The following is a 20,460-nucleotide window of genomic DNA, read 5'->3' on the forward strand; positions in this document are numbered from 1 at the left end:
CTCTGTGGACGCATTATTTCATCATATCTACATCATCTAACTCTGTCTTTACGGTGATGATGGAGAGAGATTTTAACTGTGACTCGGACAGAATGCAGCCGATCTTCAGTCACACTGCAATAATCTGATCAATGATCTGATCAAATCAACCTGTTTTATTGTTCATCAATGAAGACATTTCAGTTTAAAAGTGAACTTTATCATTTTCACAGATTTCAATGATATTTACAAGCTTTGGTAAAACTCCATGTTCCGTGATTTTTAGACAGCCCAAAGAAATGACATCACCGCCTCCTTTCCTTCAGCCCCGCCTTCATTCACACATACGCGCTTTTGGTCTACCTTACACATAGTGGGCGTGTCAGTAGCCTGGACCAGAGAATACGTGTAGAAGAGAAGCGCGTAACTGCAGAGGCGCTGAAAAGTGCTTAAGTCCAAACGGGAGAATAGAACCCATAATGAACGACTGACAGCCTTCGCGACACGTTACTCATGCTAATGACACAGTAAAGTATAATTCACAGATAAACCAGGATTAATCTAATCTAACTTTGCAAAGTACGGAAGTGATTTAAGGCCATTTTTGATAGAGAAAATAATTTTGGGCAAATCAAGAATGAAGTAAAAGATGTATTTTCATGTCATTGTACATTAATGTTACTTTCATATTTTTCATTATTACAAATTTAAAGAGTAAAATTAGTTCCTATGATTTTCTATTAGAAACAGTTTCTATTGAAGATATGTTTTGAGTATATACATATATATAGATTTTATACATTATTGTTATATAAGTTGTATATTTTCAAGTAGTGCTATGAACATTATTGTTTGTATTGTAAATATTGTTAAAGACCAATGAGATTAATCATTATTAAAAACTGTCAAGTTAAATAAAGGGGGTTGTTAGCGTTAGCATTAGCCTCCACCCTTTCACTTCCTAATCAGACATTTCAGTACACACACGCGCACACACACACACACACACACACACGTCAGTGTATGAAGGGGTTTATTTAAAGAAGTTACAAATGTCTTCCAAGTTTTGCATTATCACGTTTCTAACTGACGAACACATGACAGGAATCGGCCAATCGCAGGAGGCTTCAGGAGGAGCTTCAATAAACAAATAAAATAATTAGTCCAAAACTATTTTAAAAAAAAATAAAATAAGATGAGACGCATCCAGAGCTAAAAACATTGGTTCTTATTTACTAAAAATAGTAAAAATCTTTAATAAAAATGTAACTGAAATATTAAATATTTACATGAAACAGTAAATATTTAATTACATACGTACATTAAATAAAAAAATGAAATGTCAAATGAAACGTGGCGAATATTTGTTGTTTCTTAAGTTCACAGAAACCTCCAGTGATTGTTGATCATCATCTTCATCAGACACTGTTCTGGACTTATCTACGTGTTTAGGATTCTAGTTGGAACTGCAATACTTCCAAAGCGGAGAGTGGGCGGAGCTTTTAGCAGTCAGTGGGCGGGGCCTCAGCTGCAGCGACGCACGTGCTCCAGCACGAACTCGGGGAAGTGCAAGCTGCACACCTGAAGTCCGTCAAGCTTGCAAGGCATTCTGGGATACTCGTCCTCCTTCCACTTGTTCTGCTCGGGGTCAAAGGTCAGGATGGAGTCGCTGTAGTGTCCGTTATAGCACAGTCCGCCCAGAACCACGATCTGCCGCTCCAGCACCGCCACGCCGTGCCCGCTGCGGCCCACAGGCATGGAGGCCAGGATGGTCCAGTCGTCCGCGACCGGGTCGTACACCTCGGTGGACGGGCAGCCCTGTGACTCGAAGGAGGCCCGCAGCACCACGCACACGCCGCCCAGCACGTACAGCTTCCCGTTGTGCGCCGTCATCTTGTGGAAGCAGCGCGCATAGTTCATCTTGGATTTGTTCTCCCAGCAGCCAGCGGGGGGCGCCGTTGCACGCCTCGTCCTGCAGGGACACAAATACTTTGTTACCAGACACAAAGAGGCGTAGGTACAGGTGGTTTCCTGTATGCGCTCGCTCACCTGTGCGGCTCTGACGCCTCATTGGTGTCGCGGTACTCGCCACTCTCTTGGCCGGGCTGGAATACGCACACCTGCTTGGAGGTCGAGGAGGACGTGATGCCGCCGGTGATGAAGAGCTTCCCGTCCAGCACCGTCCCCTCGTGTCCGTACTTGTTGACCGGGTACGGCTCCACCGCCTCCCAGCGGTCCAGCGTCATGTCGTAGCGCTCTGTGGAGTAGAAGGTCTCGTCCCGTGTTCGTCCTGCTACTGCGTAAATGTACTTCCCAATAACACCGACCGCGAACTCCGACCTGTAGGACCAGGAGAAGGGACAAGAGGTCTGAGGCACCACCCAGAGGGGGGGTCTGGGTGTGTGTTCTCACCTTGGCACCGACATGTCTGCCATGCGTAGCCAGGAGTTCTGGCGTGGGTCGTAGCGGTAAACTTTGGACGAGGCGTGGAACTCTCCGTCTGCTCCGAGCTCCTCGCCGCCCAGCAGGAAAGCGAAATCATTGACGATGGCGAGGCAGTCGGGTCGCAACGGCACCTGAGGGCCCTCCAGCTCCCACCACACCTGACAACAAGAGGTGGGTCACCACGGCAACACGACAATACAAGACACCACGATCCAACGGTAATATTGGAAAGTTAGAGCCTAAGACACAAGGTTACATTAGAGGATGTAAGGTGTGGCTACGCTAAGCTAGGCTAATCTAGGTAAAGAAACTTAAGGTAAGGCGAGGCTAAGCTAGTTTATGTAAGACATGATGAGGCTAGGCTAAGATGTGCTAGTTTAGGTAAGATATGGTAAAGCTTGGCTAGGCTAGTTTAGATAAAGTATGGTAAAGCTAGGCAATGCTAAGCTAATTCATACAAGGTATAGTAAAGCTAAGCTAGTTTAGATAAGGTATGGTACAGCTAGGCTAATTTAGGTAAGGTATGGTAGAGCTAAGCTAAGCTAGTTTAGAAAAGGGATGGTAGAGCGAGGCTAGTTTATATAAGCTATGATAAAGCTAGGCTAGGCTAGTTAAGTTATGGTAAATCAAACCTTTAAAAATAAAAGCTGACCTTGGGCCGCTGCAGCAGCAGGATCTTACTGTTGACCATACTGTGTCCGATCATTCCTCTGAACACGGCGGTCTGCGGTCGCACCGAGCGGATACGGTTAGCGTTAGACTCCACCAGTGGCTGCTGGTTCACATCGTGGAAGTAGTTCAGTGCGCGCTCCACTTCCTGTCGCAGCTGCCGCGAGTACCTGTAGAACTCTGACGTTTTCACCTAGAAAACAACAGCAAACATCCAGTCATCCAATCACACGTCATTTATTGTCTGCACTGGCGGTTTTTCGAGCGTGACCTCCGACCTTCTCGAAGATGTCAGCCGGCGTCATGAGGCAGAATCTGAGCGACTGAACGATGGCGTCTGTGTGTCTCCAACGACGGCGGTCGTGTCTCAACCACGATTGGACGGATTCGTAAAGATCGACTTCAGGAAAACGACTGAGGGCGTCGCTGCTCAGAAACGACTGATGGAGAGAGAGAGAATCATACACAGGTGTGTGTGTGTGTGAGTGTGTGTTACACACGGGTGTGTGTATGTGTGTGTGTACCTGCAGTCTCTCCAGGCTAAGGTGCGACAGGAAGTCGGTGCGGTTCATCAGTGGTACAAAGTTTTGTAGCAGGAAGTTGTTGAGTGTTTCCTGCACTCCTTCCACGGCGACGCTGAAGTCCTCGAGGACCTTCATCACCTCAGCACAGTTTTCAAGGCAGATCTTCGCCAACAGGAAGGAGCAGCAGAACTCCACCGCCTCCGTCAGCTGAACGTACATCGCCGCCTGTGACCAGAGAGGGCGGAGTCACGATATAGGTAAAATTGCCATTCATTGTTTTATTATATATAAAAACAAACTAAACAAAAACAGTTTCCTGACTTTTGCTACATACACTGTCATGTGTTCTGATTTGTAAATGTGTAGAAATTCCACCAGGTGGTGTAAAAACCAACAATAATAGCCACTGCTATGGTTTTAAACCGTACCTGTAGTGAATCTTACTCCATCAAAGATCATTTATGAATGTAGTAATGTTTTTTTTTTATAAAAAGGTACACGTTTTGTTTACTGGTAATATATTAAACGTGTTTTGTCATACAGTTACCTCATTGTAACTCCTTGTTTTTCTTTCTCTGAACCTGTGGGAAACCCTGGATCATGTGACCCTCAGATCACACACAGTCACAGTTCTGTGGCCCCGCCCACTGTGATAAGGCGGTCCTACCTGCAGGATCTCCTGCACCGTGATCATGCTGAGCTCCAGCGAGCCGTAGTACATGAAGTTGAGGATGTGACCGAAGCCGGCGGCCGTCACACCCTTCAGCTGGATCCGGTCCTGGTCGCGCTCCCTCATGTCGGCCGTGAACATTACACGGAAGTAGTCGCTCTGCGTGGCCAACAGCGCCTTGTGAGCCTGCGAGCACACGGACACATTGGCTCCACCTCTGACCTCTTATTGTGAAAGGGCGTGTACCTGGAAGTGGTGGTCCTCGATCATCAGCGTGACGTCCAGCAGTAGGCGCTCCTCGTACAGCGCTCTGAAACCCGACGACACGCTCCCATCATGCACCTGGGACAGGAACACCTCCACGTCCGCCGCCATCACACTGCTGCACACAGGAAGTGACGCCCATCAGCTTCTCCACAACCACACCATGACAGGCAGGTGGGAGGGGCCAGGACTAGGGAGGCACTTTTTAAATGTTCCTAATGACCGACGCTCATTAACCGATGAATAACTATTTCCCACGTGTTTCCCTGCCTTTCCTTACCTTTATAAATTAAACTTTATATATGCTTCAGATGACACTACGGAAGCCTGGAAACCCAAAGGAAGTAAGAGCTCTGACGTAGACCTGAGCGTGAGTAAAAGTTATAAACACTAGTGCTGGGCAATATGGACCAAAATCATATCCTGATGCGTTTTCTCAAAATAACATTGACAATATACGATCTAAATATTGATATTTCAACTCAATAAGATCTGACCATGAAGACAATGCAGGGTTAAATTTGCTGTAAAATGACATATTTATTAACAAACAGCTGATTAATATGTGCCACTTTTGGCTTTTTTCTCCTAAGGGACAGTACGTGTGAGTGAGTTCTGTAGTGTGGCTAGGACACACTCAGTGATCATCTGAGCTTTACATGTTCTAAAACCTGTATTTTAATACAAAATAAGATATTTGTATTGAGTTAAACAATACTGTAATTTTCTGTGCACAGTGTCCCATGATGCATTGGGAGTGGAATGTAAAATGGTCCTGGGACCAGCTTGAAGCTAAAAAATCAAACATCCCCTCTTCAAAATAAAAGCATCTCTTCTTGTCTTCCCTTAGTTTTTTTTTAAACTCCTTTGTAAATAGGGCTCTTGTTTTGAAGTTAACAGGAAGTTTAGTCAGTAGCACAATGGAGGGTCAACAGAGATATTTAGCCTCAGTATGCTTCAGGTTTTTAACACTGGAGGTTCCAAATGCATCTTGGGAAATATGGAAGTACACCTCAGTGGGAACGCTCATCATCCTAATCATACCATAGTATATACTAGACAGTATATACTCATTGAGTTTGTAGTGGATTGTACGTTAATGGGACATTTAAAACACAGCCTATGTTACCATCTTCATCCTAATGCTCACCTCTGATTGGCCACGGGCATGTCAGAGGGGGGAGTCCCAGCCAATCAGTCGACAGCGTCTGGTGTGTTCAAACAAACTGGGTTTCCTGAGTGTGGATCACCTGACCGACAGAACAACAACGAAATCACAATAAAATAAGTACACAACTCATGTGTGTTGCCACGGCAACACAGAAAACCCAAACACCCACCGACACACACACACTAAGGTTACACAGGTCATTAGTTTGTTACTGTGATCACTGTTGCCAAGGTAACACAAACCTAACACAGAGGTCGTTGGTACCGGTAACCACGGCGACAGACCTTCACCTCTACTGGACAGCCTCTGTACAACCGTTACCGTAGCAACAGAATCACTCACCCTGGTGTCGTGGTGATGGTTAAAAGGCCATCACCATGACAACAAACCCGGTCACTAAGGAGGTCCTCTGTTGCCAGGGTAACCGTATGTGTTCAGGTTGTTGTGACTTTGCTCTGACCCTCAGGGCGTGGGGGGGTGGGGTGGGGGTCCTACCTTTGGGAGCCCACGGCCAGAGGACGCTCCAACTTCCTGTGTTTATGTCTCCCCGGTCCTGAGAGACACAGAGGACAGTGAATCACTCATGGTGCATTCAGGGACAGCATGGTACAATCCAACAGGAAGAAGAAGAAAGACAACAACAAGGTAGTATGAGAAGAAGTAACAATAAGAACAGTTTATCATTATTGTGTCTGACACTTTGTTGGTCAACAAGGAGTAGAAGAAGAGAGAAGCTGCTGTCCTTGTTGTTGACAGAGGAATGTTCCCACGGTCTCCCCCTCCCTCACAGCGGCCCGCTGAGCCCGGGCTGGCCGCACTCAGAGCCTCTGTACCCGGGCAGCGGCAGCAGCCTGAGCCGCTGACAGACTCTCACCTCCGGGCTGACGGGCACCGCAGTCCCGGCCTGCGGCGGACATAAGGGTGGAGGTTAGAGCCCCGAGTCACCACAGCCGAGCCGAGCGTCCATCGGACCGAACCGAACCGCACAGAGCCGATCAGTCCGCCGGACCCCAGGACGCCATCTTCTGCACTGACGTCACATCCTGTCAGGGAGGGAGGCAAAGATCGTCTATTAAAGCAGTGGTTCTGAACCTTTTAAGGCCACAACCCCCAAAATAAAGGTCCCATAGAGCAGGGACCCTCCAAAATAAAGGTCTCAGAGAGGGGGGACCCCCACTGTAGATGAAGGTGGTTGAACACAGACATGAACATTGAAGAACAGTCATGTGGAGACAGGACCATCTATAAGGGGGAATAAAGGAGAGATTTTTGGGGTCCATCCATAAAGTCAGTAAAATGATGGTCTATTGTTCTATGAATCTGTGATAACCACATTTATTTATTCATCTGAATAATATCATCATCCAGGAACAATCCTGGTTTTAATCACAAAATTGATCAAAAGTGACTAAAAAATGGTGGAAAAAGGTGGTGAAATGGGATTTTAAAAACCACAGAAATTGGTTAAAAGTTGCAAATTATAGTGGACAAAAACAGACAGAAACAGTGGTTAAAAAGGGTTCAAAGTGTCAACATTGGAACAATTAGTTCAAACTGGTAAATAATGGGCATGACAAATAATGAATGTGGTTAAATTAGCAAATTGTTAATAGTGACAATAATGGGTCAACATATGTGACATTAGGTAGAAAAGTGGTGGAAAGGGTTTATAAGTGCTTGTCTTATGTCACATGTCTTAAAAGTGGAAAAAATGTACAGAAAAGGCATTGAAATGTGATGTAGAAGTGTCAGAAATGGGAATAATGTAGTAAAAATGCATTAAATTAACAAAAATAAGATAAGAAAACGTGATGAAAATATGGCAAATATGGCAGGTTTGGTGCAGTTGCAGAGAAAAGAAAAAAATAAACAATTGGCTCAAGTTGTTCCAAAAGTATATTTAGCTTCTCCTGTATTAAAAAGTGCTCTGGGAACCGTCGGTGTGTCTGCGTCCGAGGGTCTAACATCTAAAAACTACAAAACCAAACAATTGGACTACAAAAGCATGTCGTCATCACGCAGAGTCGGACCTGACACGGTGTATCCTCCGTCGTGTTTTAGCGTCACAAACTACAGCATGACAAGGTGTTTGTGTTGTTATTTGAATAATTTATGATAATATATGCCTCCATTAATCATCAGTTTGAGACGTTTAATAATGTTATTCATTTGCTAGGAAATAAATTGCATCATCCGGTGATAAAGGACCCCTCTGCCTTTTAATGCACGAACAACGCTTTGTGTGTACCACAATAGTCATTTCAGCGTGAAATGAAACAAAATGTAACTTTGTTTGATTATTAAAATAGCGTAATTTATTCACTATAATAAAAGTGATGAGTTTGTTTTTTGTAGGTGTTGATCGTGATGATGTCAGACATTTGATCAGGCATCTTCCGCGTCTACCTCTGCATCCACGATGGCGGGCGATGAATCAGGCACGACTCTCGGTCAGCCTCACCTGGCCAAACAAGACCTTAACACTTTGGTAAACAAGTATTTTACACTTTGATCTGTTTGTTTATTATCCGGTAAAGCGGTTAGTTATTTAAAATTGTCTTTACGGAGGGTTTAGGCGGCTCCGCGGAGGCCCCGGAGGTGCGCGGCTGTCAGCCGACCCACGAGGGCAGGAAGCCGGGGGGAGAGCTGAGGAGAAGTGCCTCACCTCCAGCGGCCTCTCCCAAACCCACCACAGCCTCACTGTCACTGTAACAGCGTGGAATAATGTGTAACTAACCGTGCGGCAGCGTGGGGATGAGAATCATTGCTTTTTAATTACTTTTAATCATGTCTGAACCGGAGGCTTTTCTTGTTTTTGATCGCGTAAAATTGTAGTCGTGTTCGTGTTCCGTGGTTCAATTCAACCATGGAGAAATGTTGTCTTAGTAACAGGTCACGTGATGTGAGTAACACTTTTTTGTTTTTGTTTTTTTTTTTCGGGACTTTTGTCTTCAGTGTGTGTGTGTGTGTGTGTGTGTGTGTGTGTGTGTGTGAGAGAGAGAGAGAGAGAGAGAGGTGGTCTAACAGAGGGGTATTCCTTAAAGCGGGTTATATTCTAACTCTGAGTATGTTGGAGCTCAAATGAGGGAAACTCTAGTATCCCATTCCTGAAAGTCTGTTACCATGGCAACATTGTCCGTGAACTAAACCTGCTCCTTGGCAAGTTTTTATTAAAGAACCCCTGGGTTTCTTCCTGGCTCCGCCCACCTGAACACTGTAATGTACTCTGACACACATTAGTAACATCACACACCACAGACGTGCTCACATGTTACTAATGTTGTGTTGTTCATTTTTATTTTTGTGCAAACGGTAGTTTTCTTTCTAACATTGTAGATGTAGATCATTAAGTGAAACACACTGAGAGGTTGATCTACATTAAAACATCTACTGACGTCTGTAGTAAAGTTCACTGAATACAAACCTGTAGATAATATAAAGGAGATGATAATTTAAATTAATCCACTTTTGATGCTAGATTGTTGTTTCATACTGTAATACAGTTAAATCTATAGACCACATTGCTTTGAAGTTATAGTGGTCCAGTGAATTAAGACACCATTCTTGGATGACGCGATAAAATGATGAAGTGACCAAAAAGTGTAACTAATCACGGATGATTTAAGCCACTATAGTCACTGAAGGTGCGTTCAGTGTGAACGCACCTTTAGAACAGGCTCATATTCCTTAAACGCCGGTTTATTTCATCCATCAGGGTGAATAAATCACTCTCTTCCGGGTGGTTACCATGGTAGTTTGTGTAACCTTCAATCCATTAATGATGGCTTTTTATCACGCTCGTGCACGCACGTCAGTAGCCCAAGGTTTACATACACAGGGTTGATTGACCCACTTCATACCAGCTGTAATGAAATCAGATAATCAGATTCCCATCGTGGGTTTATGGAACACACCTCAGGACAGTGTGTGATTGGTTCAACGTTTCTCTTCTAGGACGTTTCCACGCTGACGCCACTGTCACCGGAGATCATCAGCAGACAGGCAACTATCAACATTGGTGAGGACACATGTGCACACACACAAGAACACACAGATCTGACCTCTGACCTTCAACCTCAGGGACCATTGGTCATGTGGCGCACGGGAAGTCGACGGTGGTCAAAGCCATCTCTGGCGTTCACACGGTCAGGTTTAAGAACGAACTGGAGAGAAACATCACCATCAAACTAGGATATGCTAACGCTAAGGTCAGTATGCTGCTCTCTGTTGTTGTTGTTGTTGTTTATGTCATAATACTGATGTGTTTCAGGTCTATAAGCTGGATGACCCCAGCTGTCCTCGCCCAGAGTGTTACCGCTCGTGTGGGAGCAGCACTCCAGACGAGTTCTCCTCCGACATCCCAGGAACCAAAGGAAGCTTCAAACTGGTCAGGTAGCAGCACTCCCAGTTTGTTTATGTTTACGTTAGTTGCTCCCTGTAAACAAATAAATGAATAAATAAACATGGGCCGTCTGTCCTCAGACACGTGTCCTTCGTGGACTGTCCAGGTCACGACATCCTGATGGCCACCATGTTAAACGGAGCGGCTGTGATGGACGCCGCCCTGCTGCTCATTGGTGGGATTACAGCCAAATACAAATATATATAACACATTATTATTATTATTAACTGTGTGTGTGTGTGTGTGTGTCACAGCGGGGAACGAGTCGTGTCCACAGCCACAGACGTCAGAACATCTCGCTGCCATCGAGATCATGAAGCTGAAACACATTTTAATCCTGCAGAACAAAATCGACCTTGTGAAGGAGAGTCAGGCAAAGGAGCAGCACGAGCAGATCCTGGGCTTTGTACAAGGTCACACACACACACACACACACCCTTTCCCTTTATTTTTTCCCTTAACTTTTTCCTTTCTGTATTTGTGTTTAGCTTTATTGTTTTCTTACTCTTTGTGGCTGCTGTAACGTGAATTTTCCCACTGTGGGATCAATTAAAATATGATTTAATCTAACGGCAACGAAACAGCAATGTCAAATGCAACACACACAACAGCAACACATTTTATACTATAAGTATGCACGGTGGGCACACTAGTCATACTCAACAGTCCCATGATGCATTGGAAGCTGAATGTAAAATGCTCAAGTGACTGGCTTCAAGATAAAAATCAAACATCCTCTTTTCAAAATAAAAGCATCTCTTTGTTTTGTTTTTTAACTCTGTTGTAAATAGGGCTCTTATTTTGAAGTAAACAGGAAGTTTAGTCAGTAGCCCAATGGAGGGTCTCTGAAAATGAAATGTGTCTTCTTGAGTTTTATGGATGAAATGAGCACATGTTGATTTTCTACTTGGTCACTTTCTCACTTCAAATGTTTTCAAAACTTTCAAAGTAAAGGTGGAGAATCAACAGAGATATTTAATCTCAGTGTGAACAAGGTTTTTAACACTGGAGGTTCCAGATGCATCTTGGGAAACTTGGAAGTATACTTTAGTGGGAACGCTCACCATCTTAATCATACTATAGTATATACTATATACTATAGTATATATACTGTACTATATACTGTATATACTGTAGTGTATAGTAGACAGTATATACTGTAATGTATACTGTAGTATATACTATATACTGTCTACTATATACTATTGTATATACTATAGTAGACAGTATGTACTATAGTGTATAGTAGACAGTATATACTGTAGTAGATAGTATATAGTAGAAGGTATACACCATAGTATATAGTATATACTCTGAGTGTGTAGTGGACAGTACGTTAGTAGGACATTTACCTCACAGATGAAGTTGTCAATCATCAGATAACATGGTGACCATGTGAGTGTGAACACTGATGGTTATTGATGACGTACAGGAACGGTGGCGGAGGGCGCTCCCATCATTCCCATCTCGGCTCAGCTGAAGTACAACATCGAGGTGGTGTGTGAGTACATCGTCAAGAAGATTCCCGTTCCCGTCAGAGACTTCATCTCTGAGCCGCGGCTAATCGGTGAGCTAACGCTAACATCGTCACTTAAGTCACAAGGATGAACATTCCATAACTGTGTGTGCGTGTGTCAGTGATCCGCTCCTTTGATGTGAACAAACCTGGCTGTGAGGTGGACGACCTGAAAGGGGGCGTGGCAGGAGGCAGCATCCTCAAGGGCGTCCTCAAGGTCAGCCATCGTTGTCGTAGGGGTGTGTGATCAGAGATGGTAGAACCGTCTGTAGTGCACATTTTATCCCCCTCTGTGCCATATGTCTGTTACTTACACTCCAATTACAATGAAATTATAATTAAATTACTAAATGAAAATAGCCCTTTTCTGTCAGTAAACCCCTTAGATTTAAATATTTTTATATTTATTAAAATGTGGTAAAGTTTGATATGAAACAATAATTGTTAATTACATACAGTATGTGTAGAACGCTTCATTGAACTGTAACAGTTTAGTGTTAAATATTAATTGACAATTTATATAGAATTTTCATGACAATTACAAAGTCAGTTATCTAAGTTCAATTACATTTTAATTACGGTTACGACAGCAACAAATTTCTAAAATTTCTATTGAAATTACACCATAATTGTAATTCTCAATTACGCAATTACAATTCAAACATTGCTTAAAGTAGGATTTTATCAACATGAGTGTTGATATGCTTCCTTGTTATGTAGCAAGTGTTGCTAATGCTAATGCTACACCACTTTAGTTAAACAAAGTAAAAAGACTGATTAAAATAACTTAAAGTTTTGCATGTCAGTTTTTGTTTGATGTTAATTGTACTTAGAACAGGTTTGATAAAAAGTGCGTTTATGGCGATGATTTTAAGTCAGTGAATTGATTTGTTTTATTGGTAAATAACTTGAAAATAGTCTCAATGATCTGAATGGAAAAATCATGATATGAATTATTTTCCATATCGCCTAGGCCGTTGTTGTTGTTGTTGTGATGGGGCGTGGCTAAATTCTCCGCCCTCCTACAGGTGGGTCAGGAGATCGAGGTGCGTCCAGGGATCGTGTCTAAGGACCACGAGGGGAAGCTGATGTGTAAACCCATCTTCTCTAAAATCGTCTCTTTGTTCGCTGAACACAACGACCTGCAGTACGCAGCACCTGGAGGACTCATTGGTAACACACACTAACACAGACGCGCACACACTAACACAGACGCGCACACAGACACACCAGTGGCAGCTGGCCAACAGAGGGCACCGCCCCACCACGTTTGTTTACAGTATACTGGCCCTGAAACGCACTCCGTTGTATAAACAACATTTGTTGTTGCTTGTTTCCAGGTTCTGTTGTAATAAATGTGGTTAGTTTTAAAGCAGTTTTTCTACTTATTTGTTCAAAGCTGAACAAACTCTTATTTTGGAGTTTAATGTTGTTTTATAGATTTCTGGCTATTTTTTAGTCATCTTATGTTTTTGGAGTGATTTTGATTAATTTAGTCAGATTTTTGTGTATTCTAGTGTGTTTTTGTGTGTACTTTGGGGACCACTAGTTGCACGTCTGCATGAGACACTAGAACAAAATGACCATAACTCTATGTAATTAATGTCACATTGTGTTTACTGTGATGTTGGTCCTAAATTTAATTTCAAATGGAAATAAAAAGTCTTAAAAAGAATTGAGTTTAATGTGAGTAAAGCTGGAGGAACGCTGAGTAACCGTGTGTTCCTGTAGGCGTGGGGACTAAGATCGACCCCACACTGTGCCGGGCGGACCGCATGGTGGGTCAGGTGCTCGGCGCCATTGGAGCTCTTCCTGAGATCTTCACTGAGCTGGAGATTTCCTACTTCCTGTTGAGGCGTCTGCTCGGTGTTCGCACTGAAGGAGACAAGAAGGCCGCCAAGGTGAGCAGAGCATCATGGGGGGTGTAGCTCTCAACTGGTGGAAGGTCACGGGTCACGTGACGCCCACCGTGTCCCCTCAGGTCCAGAAACTGTCCAAGAACGAGGTTCTGATGGTCAACATCGGCTCACTGTCCACCGGGGGCCGAGTGAGCGCCGTGAAGGCCGACCTCGCCAAGATCGTCCTCACCAACCCCGTTTGTACGGAGGTGGGGGAGAAGATCGCCCTGAGCCGCCGCGTGGAGAAGCACTGGCGGTAAGAGCGACGCGCGCGCCTTCAGGAAGTGTTCAACCAATCACCATCAACCTCCAATCGTTAACGAGTCTTTGTTTCTCCTGCAGTCTGATTGGCTGGGGACAGATCAGGAGGGGCGTGACCATCACACCCACCGTTGATGACGACTGACATCACGTCTTGTTCGGCTGTTGATAAAGGGGGATGAGGTGGGGGCGGGGCTTTAATCTGACTAATAAACTGTCAAAGAAAACAAAGAGTGTTTTATTTCCTTCACCAAAGATCTCACACTTTGTTTATTAACAGGATTATATTTAAAGGACTTCATGGATGTAAACCAAATGTAGACTTTAGGCCAGAGGTGGGCAACTACTACACAGCAGGGGCCACAAAAATGTGTGTTTGATCAAAGGGCCACATTATCAACATTGATGATTTAATCTGAGCAATAACACAGGAAACAAAGAGTTTTTATAGTATATAGTATAGATTGTCTGCGGCGTCTTAAAAAGTATTAAAATTTAATAATCAATTGTGTGAAAATTAAGGCCCTTAATTATTATTAAGGGCCTTAAAAAAGTATTAGTCTTAATCGCGATTCTATGAGGTATTCATTTTTATTGGTATTCAAGCTTTGACTCGGTTGCGTACTCGGAGCTAGATTACCTCGGGACTGCACGCGTACGGGTGCAACGTCACGTGACGACAAATGTTCTGGCGCTGAAACAGACGAAGAAAACAAAAATGGGAGGAGTCTGTTGTTGGCTGCGGGAGTTGGTTTTAAAATTGAACAAGCATTTATGTTGTGTTTGAAACGTGCTTCATAGATACATTTGATTTGAATGTCTGTCTTTCAAGAACAAACAAAATAAAGTCATAAATGAACAGACTAATTTACAGTAGTGTGTAGCAAAACTGAATGTGAGGCACAATCTCAGGCACATGTTCTTGTTTTCTGCCAGTTAGCCTTGAATAACTGTTGATGGTTGTTGTGACCTGAGGGTAATATATATAAACCATCCTTTAGTTTAATTTATTCTTTCAAGTTTTATTCCTTCTCAGTTTACATCATTTGTTAAATTGTAAAACTTGCTAAATTGTGTAAACAACAGCTTAAAGTAACGACGAGATCTTACAGTTTTTTTTAAAGGTTCTTTCTTAAAGATTTATTGAAATTAATTTCAGGATTTCTGTATATACCCTGTAGTTATGTTGTGTGCGTTTTGTGCAATTTTTTTGTGTGTGTGTGTGTATTTTTCCTGTAAAATATGTTTTTTGGAGTCATATTGTGTTTTTGTTGTCATTTTTTGGTGTAATGTTTGTGTATTTCTGTTGTTGTTTTGCTTGTTAGTGCTGTGGGTTTGCTGAGTCATTTTTTGTGTTAATTTTCTGTAAGTTTGTATATTATTTTGAGTCATTTGGTGTGTTTTTGTTTTGTGTTTTGGAGGAATTTCTGTATTTTCCTCCAGTGTTGCAATTCTTTGTAATTTTTTTTAGATATTCTTGCTTTTGTTTTATGTATTTTTTTGTCATTTTGTATGTTTACTTTGGAGGGCGCATAAAATTTGACCAAGAGGCGTATGTGGCCGCCTGTCGCCTATGACGCCACCATAGGCCATGGAAGATTCCATTACAGTTTGGGGGGGTTCAGATCAATAAACTGATTCTGGATCAGTTTAAAAAATAGAAACATCAGTATATCTCATCATTGGTAAAATAATATCTCATTTTTCCCACTGAGTTTCATCTGAATTGCTCATGATTTCTTGGTGATTTTTCTTAAAAACTAAAATAAATAAAGGGTGTGTCCATACATTGTGACCTCCAGTATATTTATTAATGAGGATTTACATGTTTTTCATAATATCATGATCACAGATTTTGATTTTTTTAGGTTGGACTCCACTGGTTTTGTTCTTGGCCCTTCAAAATAAAGTCTTTACAATCATTTAAAATGAGACAAACATGAATACATTTCCTAAAATGCCTTTTATTAAATCTGTATTGCTCATTTCTAAACTGAATCCATTTTATTTCATATTAATTTAAAGCAGGGCTTTTCAAAGTGTGTGTCACGCCCCCTGGTGGGGAATGGTGGTATGACAGGAGGAAATTTCAGTTGAATCACAATCTTCTTAAAAACCTTTATTTCATTGATAATAAAGATCATAACTCTACATAAACTCCTAAACACATAAAACGTAATAATGAGAACCTAACATGTAGCAGAAACTAAAAGAGCATTAAATTATTGACTGAATTAGATATGGACCGGGAACAAAATGTAACGTGGAACTAAAGTGTAAAAATAATGATTTATATCTGCATGTGAAGTGGATATTTAAAAAAATAGTTTTCTTAAGCCTTTTGTCACAGATTGTAAACAACTTTTGGTTATTTACAGTATTTTTCAATACTGCACTTTTGCATTTGTTTTTTATGCAGATAATTAGTTTAATTTAGTTTGTGATTTTTGATTTATTATAAAATATGTTTGTTTAATACATTTGAAAATGTGATATTTGTCAGGATTATTTCAGGGGGCGATGGGCGCATGTGGGGCCCAAAAGTTCACCTTTGTATAAAATGGGGAACACCCAAAAAAAAGATATAAAATATTACTTTTATTAGTCTGAATGACTCATATTAGTGTTTTGTTTTTCTCCATTCATGCTAATTTGTCACATGTCAATGAAATCCACACTTTAAAGTTATTTTTAAATCGATTTAAAACTTGGAAACAGCGCCTCCCCAAAACCCGCAGTGGTCAGAAATGGTATTACACCTGTGACAAGATAACTTTCCCCGTTTCTGTCACTGACGAGGAAAAACTGACGCATTATTATTTTATTTCATCTTATTTCTAAAAAAAACTTTTAGTCCAACTATTAAATTAATCTAATGTTAAAATATGACCTTTTATTTTCCTCACTCGGTGAGTTTCATTATTTCCCGTCGGGTCCAAAGATTGAAGATGAAACGTTTGTTGAGGGCGGGATCTCACTTCCGGGTTATCGCCGCCTGATGAGCACGGGGCGTGACGTCACTCAGGTGCTGGTTACAATCGACAAAAACAGTCGTGATTTGTGTCGAACTGATGGATTCTGCAGGTGAGAAGGTTTAATTTTAACAACAGACATGTTCAGATGTGTCTGTTCTAGCACTACAGACACTTTAAAGTCACAGAAATAAAAAGACGGACGTGTAACGAGCAGTTTTTTCCACTTTAGTGACTCCTTTCAGGGTCTGAATCTGCACTGTAAAAAAACTAGCTGTAGAATTAACTCGTTTAATGATTATTTTCAGTTCAAATTATTCTTCAGCTACATTTACATTTACTGTTTGTCGCAGCTGAAAACTTTCTGCTCCTATTTTTTAAAAGTTTGAGACATACTTAAATGTAGAGACCCTCGTAAGTGGTCTTGTGGGGCGTGTCAATGTCGTGGGGGCGTGTCACTGCAACGCCGTGAATTAAATACGCCCCCGGGAGCATCTGCAGTCAAGTAAAGAAATAAATGAAATCAATAATGAATCAAATTCACTTTTCAAAGCTCCATTGTTTCTTTGCAGGCGGTCACTAAACGGTCCACGGCCCAGCAGTTGAGAAGCACTACTTTAACACTTCATAATGTACTTACAGAACAGCTAGCATTGAGCCAATTACAGTTACGCTACACTAATGTTGTACAGTGTATGGGTCAGTGCTTAAATCAGAAAAAGAACATGAAACCTGTGCTTTTATTTTAAAAAAAATTGTGTTACATATTATACATTTGTAAAGACCTGGTCACAGATCTCTCCTCTCATTGGTCAGATGGACAGCGGGGGCGGGACCAGAGGCGCTCGCCACTGGACGCCATCATGAGTCAGATCAGAAGGAAACGCGTTTGCACCGACAGGAAGTCAATGAACCGCCTCCTTATTGGCTCAGAGCGGCCGCAAATCAGTCAGGAAGGAGCGAAGGAGGCAGGATCCAAGGGATCAGCCGGAGGTTCAGGTAGGAGTTGTCTGTGTATGTGTGATCGAAATTAAAATCCCTCAAAGGTGTGCGTGTGTTACGGGTGTGGAGTGTGTGTGTGTTACAGATGTGGGGTGTGTGTGTGTGTTACAGGTGTGGACAGTCAGTGTGTGGTCGGTTGGGGTCAGGTGTGTGTGTTTCTACAGAAGTTTGGGAAAAACGCCGACAGCAGAAATCTGAGTGTTTCTCACTGTGACCTCACAAGTACAGAACTACTGGAACTAGGTACACACACACACACACACACACACACACACACACACACACACACACACCTGTAACACACACACTCCCGTTGCAGCGTTGTTGCTGCAGTTTCTTCCTCAGCTGGATCAAGTCGACGCTTCCTGGAACGAGCTGATTGGTGGAAGTCTGATGGCGTTGACCTCTCACCTCCAGCATGTGGGTGGAGTCAGGACACTGAAGCTCTGCAGCTGTAGGCTGAACAACGATGACATCACTGCTCTGGGTGGGCTTTGACACATGTCTCCTCCATCTTTGCAGTCCTGTCAGTCTAACGTGGTTAAACACACAGTAACCATAGTAACCAGTGCTGGCTGGTGATTGGCTGAGCCTCTAATGTTCAGGAACACGCTCAGTGCTACTAGCTAATAGCTAACGTAGGTGTGTGTGTGATCAGGTGAGGCTCTGAGCTCCCTCCCTCACCTGGAGCTGTTGGATCTGTCGTGGAACAGCAGTGTTGGAGGCGGAGCTTTGAAAGGCCTACTGGGTAAAGTCCCTCCCACCCTGAAGGAGCTCCACCTACTGGACTGTCGCCTCACTGCAGCCGACGCTTCAGTGCTGGGTTTGTCCAAAGACTCTAAACTCCTCCTGTTTTCATTCCATCACTGTCCAAAGCTCCGCCCACTGATGTGATAGATTTAATGTATATGTTTTAACCCCGCGTGTAGGACGGATACTGTGCTCTGTTCCTGGACTCCGTGTGTTAGACACTTCCTGTAACCCTCGCCTGGCACAGGAAGTAGAGGCCTTCAAGGAGCTGGCTGACGGCCTGTCTCACAGCCCCTCCCTCAGTGAGCTGAGGTTCCACAGCTGTGGTCTGACTGGAGACTCCATGGATGCTCTGAGTGTGTGAACCAGCTCTGTAAACACAGGCTATTTACCTGGTATATAATGTAACATGTTCTTCAGGTGGTCCACTCAGATGTTCCCTCTCCCTGAGACACCTGGACCTGTCCTGTAACAAACACCTGGCCACTCACCTGGGCCGTCTCACCCCTCACCTGTGGAACCTCACTCACCTGCAGAGCCTTGACCTCCATCAGTGCAGCCTCTCACTCACCGACCTGCAGCATCTCAGTGAGTCTCACACACTTTACTGGTTCCCTCAGTGGTTCTCTCATTGGTTCTCTCCAGTCCAGGTGTTGCCTCTTCTGACGGCGCTGACTGAGTTCGACGTGTCGTCCAATCAGGAGGTTGGAGGCGTGGTTAACCAGCTGGTTTCTGCCCTTTCTCTGACACAGATGAGACGATTCCCGCTCAACAACTGTAGCATCACACAGGAGTCCTACACATCTCTGGGTACACACACACGCACACACTCACACACGTTACACTTTTTGTTAGGTTAAGTCTTATATATTCCTCTGTGTGTGTGTGTGTGTTTCAGCCCTGGTGGTCCCGTACCTGTGCAGTGTGGACGTCTCCTGGTCTAAAGTGGTCGGTGGTCGTCTGCCTCTGCTATTGGACGCTCTGCAGCTGTCCGTCATCCAGGAGCTCCGCCTCTGCAGCTGTGACCTCACAACCTCTGACCTGCTTCACCTCGGTAACACACACACACACATAGAAACAAACACACACACAGACTGTTCATGTGTGTCTCCTGTGTCTGTCCAGCCTCGGTGAGTGGGCGGGGCTTCCTGTCGTCCCTCCTCCTGCTGCAGCTCTCCTGTAACGGTTCGGTGGGGGACGATGGTTGGGCGGCGTTGTTCTCCGCCCCGGGTCTGTCCTCTCTGAGGGAGCTGGATGTGAGCCGGCCCCCGGGCCCCCCGGCCCGCTGCTCGGCGTGGCTGCCGGCGCTGCTGGGCGCTCTGACCCGGATGGAGGCGCTGACCCAGGTGGAGATGCGGCGCTGGACGGCCGCACCGGAGGAGAGACGGCGGCTTGAGGCGGCGCTGAGGAAGAGGAGCGTGGTGGTGGAGTGGGAGCGTGGTGAGGAAGTGGACCAGGAGTCGGAGTGTGACGGACACGCAGCAGAGAAGTGACCACAGTCTTAGAACCAATCAGCACTAAACATTAAACACACACACACACTGTGTGTCCCTAAAGATGTCCGAGGTTGTTTTGTTTTTGTGTATTTTAACCAGGGTTGGTAATTGATAATTAATTACAATTATATCATTATTATAATCATAATTGTAATGTTAAGAATCTGTCACTGTTGTAATCGTAATTTACTTGGAAGAGTTCAGATAATTGACCTTGTAATTGTAATAACCAGGGAAATTCAATAAAAACTTTCAATTACAATTTAATTAAACACAAAACAAGTCTATGGCTTACATATAAGTATTAAAATGTATTTCATATTAACATCTCCCACTAGCTGTCAGTCAATGTTCACACGGTTCAGTGGGTTAGAGTTAGGATATAATAATATATATAATAGAAGTTTATTTTAAATAGGGACGATACAGTTTAACAGAGTA

The 20,460-nt window shown here is 43.5% G+C and overlaps 3 protein-coding genes across 3 annotated transcripts; 2 read left to right on the forward strand and 1 right to left on the reverse strand.

The window, feature by feature from the left end:
* Window positions 1–995: 995 nt before the first annotated feature.
* Window positions 996–6,773, reverse strand: klhl15 (kelch-like family member 15). Its single transcript, XM_028434012.1, has 11 exons — window positions 6,597–6,773; window positions 6,218–6,275; window positions 5,702–5,801; window positions 4,534–4,669; window positions 4,285–4,473; window positions 3,618–3,842; window positions 3,372–3,533; window positions 3,077–3,286; window positions 2,392–2,582; window positions 2,029–2,319; window positions 996–1,951 (listed from the first exon to the last, which is right to left on the reverse strand). The coding sequence occupies exons 3-11, from the start codon at window positions 5,719–5,721 to the stop codon at window positions 1,504–1,506; spliced, it is 1,872 nt and encodes a 623-aa protein (XP_028289813.1). The 5' UTR covers window positions 5,722–5,801; window positions 6,218–6,275; window positions 6,597–6,773; the 3' UTR covers window positions 996–1,503.
* Window positions 6,774–8,086: 1,313 nt separating this feature from the next.
* Window positions 8,087–14,030, forward strand: eif2s3 (eukaryotic translation initiation factor 2, subunit 3 gamma). Its single transcript, XM_028434022.1, has 12 exons — window positions 8,087–8,210; window positions 9,677–9,740; window positions 9,803–9,930; window positions 9,993–10,114; window positions 10,205–10,299; window positions 10,379–10,537; window positions 11,557–11,691; window positions 11,763–11,857; window positions 12,669–12,813; window positions 13,372–13,541; window positions 13,622–13,794; window positions 13,881–14,030. The coding sequence occupies exons 1-12, from the start codon at window positions 8,142–8,144 to the stop codon at window positions 13,942–13,944; spliced, it is 1,419 nt and encodes a 472-aa protein (XP_028289823.1). The 5' UTR covers window positions 8,087–8,141; the 3' UTR covers window positions 13,945–14,030.
* A 2,732-nt stretch (window positions 14,031–16,762) lies between these two features.
* Window positions 16,763–20,079, forward strand: lrrc31 (leucine rich repeat containing 31). The gene is made up of 10 exons (XM_028434013.1): window positions 16,763–16,883; window positions 17,588–17,770; window positions 17,885–18,016; window positions 18,093–18,260; window positions 18,432–18,596; window positions 18,703–18,879; window positions 18,944–19,111; window positions 19,169–19,333; window positions 19,422–19,577; window positions 19,649–20,079. The coding sequence occupies exons 1-10, from the start codon at window positions 16,871–16,873 to the stop codon at window positions 20,014–20,016; spliced, it is 1,695 nt and encodes a 564-aa protein (XP_028289814.1). The 5' UTR covers window positions 16,763–16,870; the 3' UTR covers window positions 20,017–20,079.
* The last annotated feature ends 381 nt before the right edge of the window (window positions 20,080–20,460 follow it).

Source organism: Gouania willdenowi, chromosome 20 (genome assembly GCF_900634775.1).
Source record: "Gouania willdenowi chromosome 20, fGouWil2.1, whole genome shotgun sequence".
NCBI lineage: Eukaryota > Metazoa > Chordata > Actinopteri > Blenniiformes > Gobiesocidae > Gouania > Gouania willdenowi.